Source organism: Toxoplasma gondii (genome assembly GCF_000006565.2).
Source record: "Toxoplasma gondii ME49 unplaced genomic scaffold asmbl.1723, whole genome shotgun sequence".
In the NCBI taxonomy this organism is placed as follows: Eukaryota; Apicomplexa; class Conoidasida; order Eucoccidiorida; family Sarcocystidae; genus Toxoplasma; species Toxoplasma gondii.
The window spans coordinates 89-1,049 of record NW_017383798.1 but is presented as its reverse complement, the minus strand read 5'-3'; the positions used below and the strand labels follow the sequence as shown (position 1 = coordinate 1,049).

At 59.9% G+C, this 961-nt stretch overlaps 1 protein-coding gene across 1 annotated transcript; it reads right to left on the bottom strand.

The window, feature by feature from the left end:
• Positions 1 to 56: 56 nt before the first annotated feature.
• Positions 57 to 752, bottom strand: TGME49_327700 (hypothetical protein; the record flags this gene model as incomplete). Its single annotated transcript, XM_018783101.1, has 1 exon — positions 57 to 752. The coding sequence occupies one exon, from the start codon at positions 750 to 752 to the stop codon at positions 57 to 59; it is 696 nt and encodes a 231-aa protein (XP_018634684.1).
• Positions 753 to 961: the final 209 nt, after the last annotated feature.

The window sequence follows — 961 nt, the reverse complement described above, 5'->3', positions numbered from 1 at the left end:
GGGTGAGGGCGAGCGCGGACAGAGGTCCATGTTCTCTCGCCGGAACTCGTTTTGTCTCATGCTGTCGCCATCGGTTGACACAGCAGACCTAGCCTGAGGTGCGTGGAAGTCAGCGAGGGGCCTTGACCGTCGTTCTCGGTTCTCCCAGGCAAGACGTCTTTCCGCTCTTCTGAGTGCTTCAGAAGAAAGGACGGGGATTCCCGCTGCACAGGTTTGACGTCTTCCCGCGTTTCAGATCTCTCCCGGTTCTTCCTCGCGAGAAGGAGAGCCTGCAACCTCCGCAGCTCCTCCTGTTCACGCTGAAGGAGACGGAACGGGCATGCGTCGCATCTTCTGCAAATTGTTTTTCCTGCCTCATGCAGGTGGAACAGGTACGCGGGGTAGCCTCGGGGCTGGCGGCCGACGCGCGTCTTCGACTTTAAGCCGAGGGTCGAGCCCCAGGGCGGCCGCGCAGAGAGAAAAGGCCGAGAAGAAGAGAGGCTGAAGGACGAGAGAGAAGAGGAAGACCGCGATGAGTTGCAACAGAATGACGGCTGCGCAGAGGCGACGGCGCGCGGGAGAGAGAGACGAAGCGAGGAGACTGGGGGGCGACGAGGCGCCGTTCCACGGGCGGGAGAAGGCGAGGAAGAGCCGCAAGAACAGCGAGAGGAAGAAGACTTCCGAGACAAGTCGCCGAGAATTGGTGAAGAACTGGAAGAGGACCGGAAAGACAATGGAGTGGACGGGAAGTTCGTCCGGGCGGTCTGTATCATGTGGGTGGTAGGCAGTTCCGTGAAAAACGAGGGTGGAAGCGAAGACGGCTGAAACGACGGTGTACATACACCCGGCTGCGAAGGGCGTGAGCAGCCTCTCGCCTCTTCAGTTCTCTCTCCGTCCTCCAAGAAAGAAGACCAGCAAGTCGAGGCATAAGAGGGGGAACGCGACTCCGCATTCACATTTTCCGAAACCTCCAGCGCGCCAG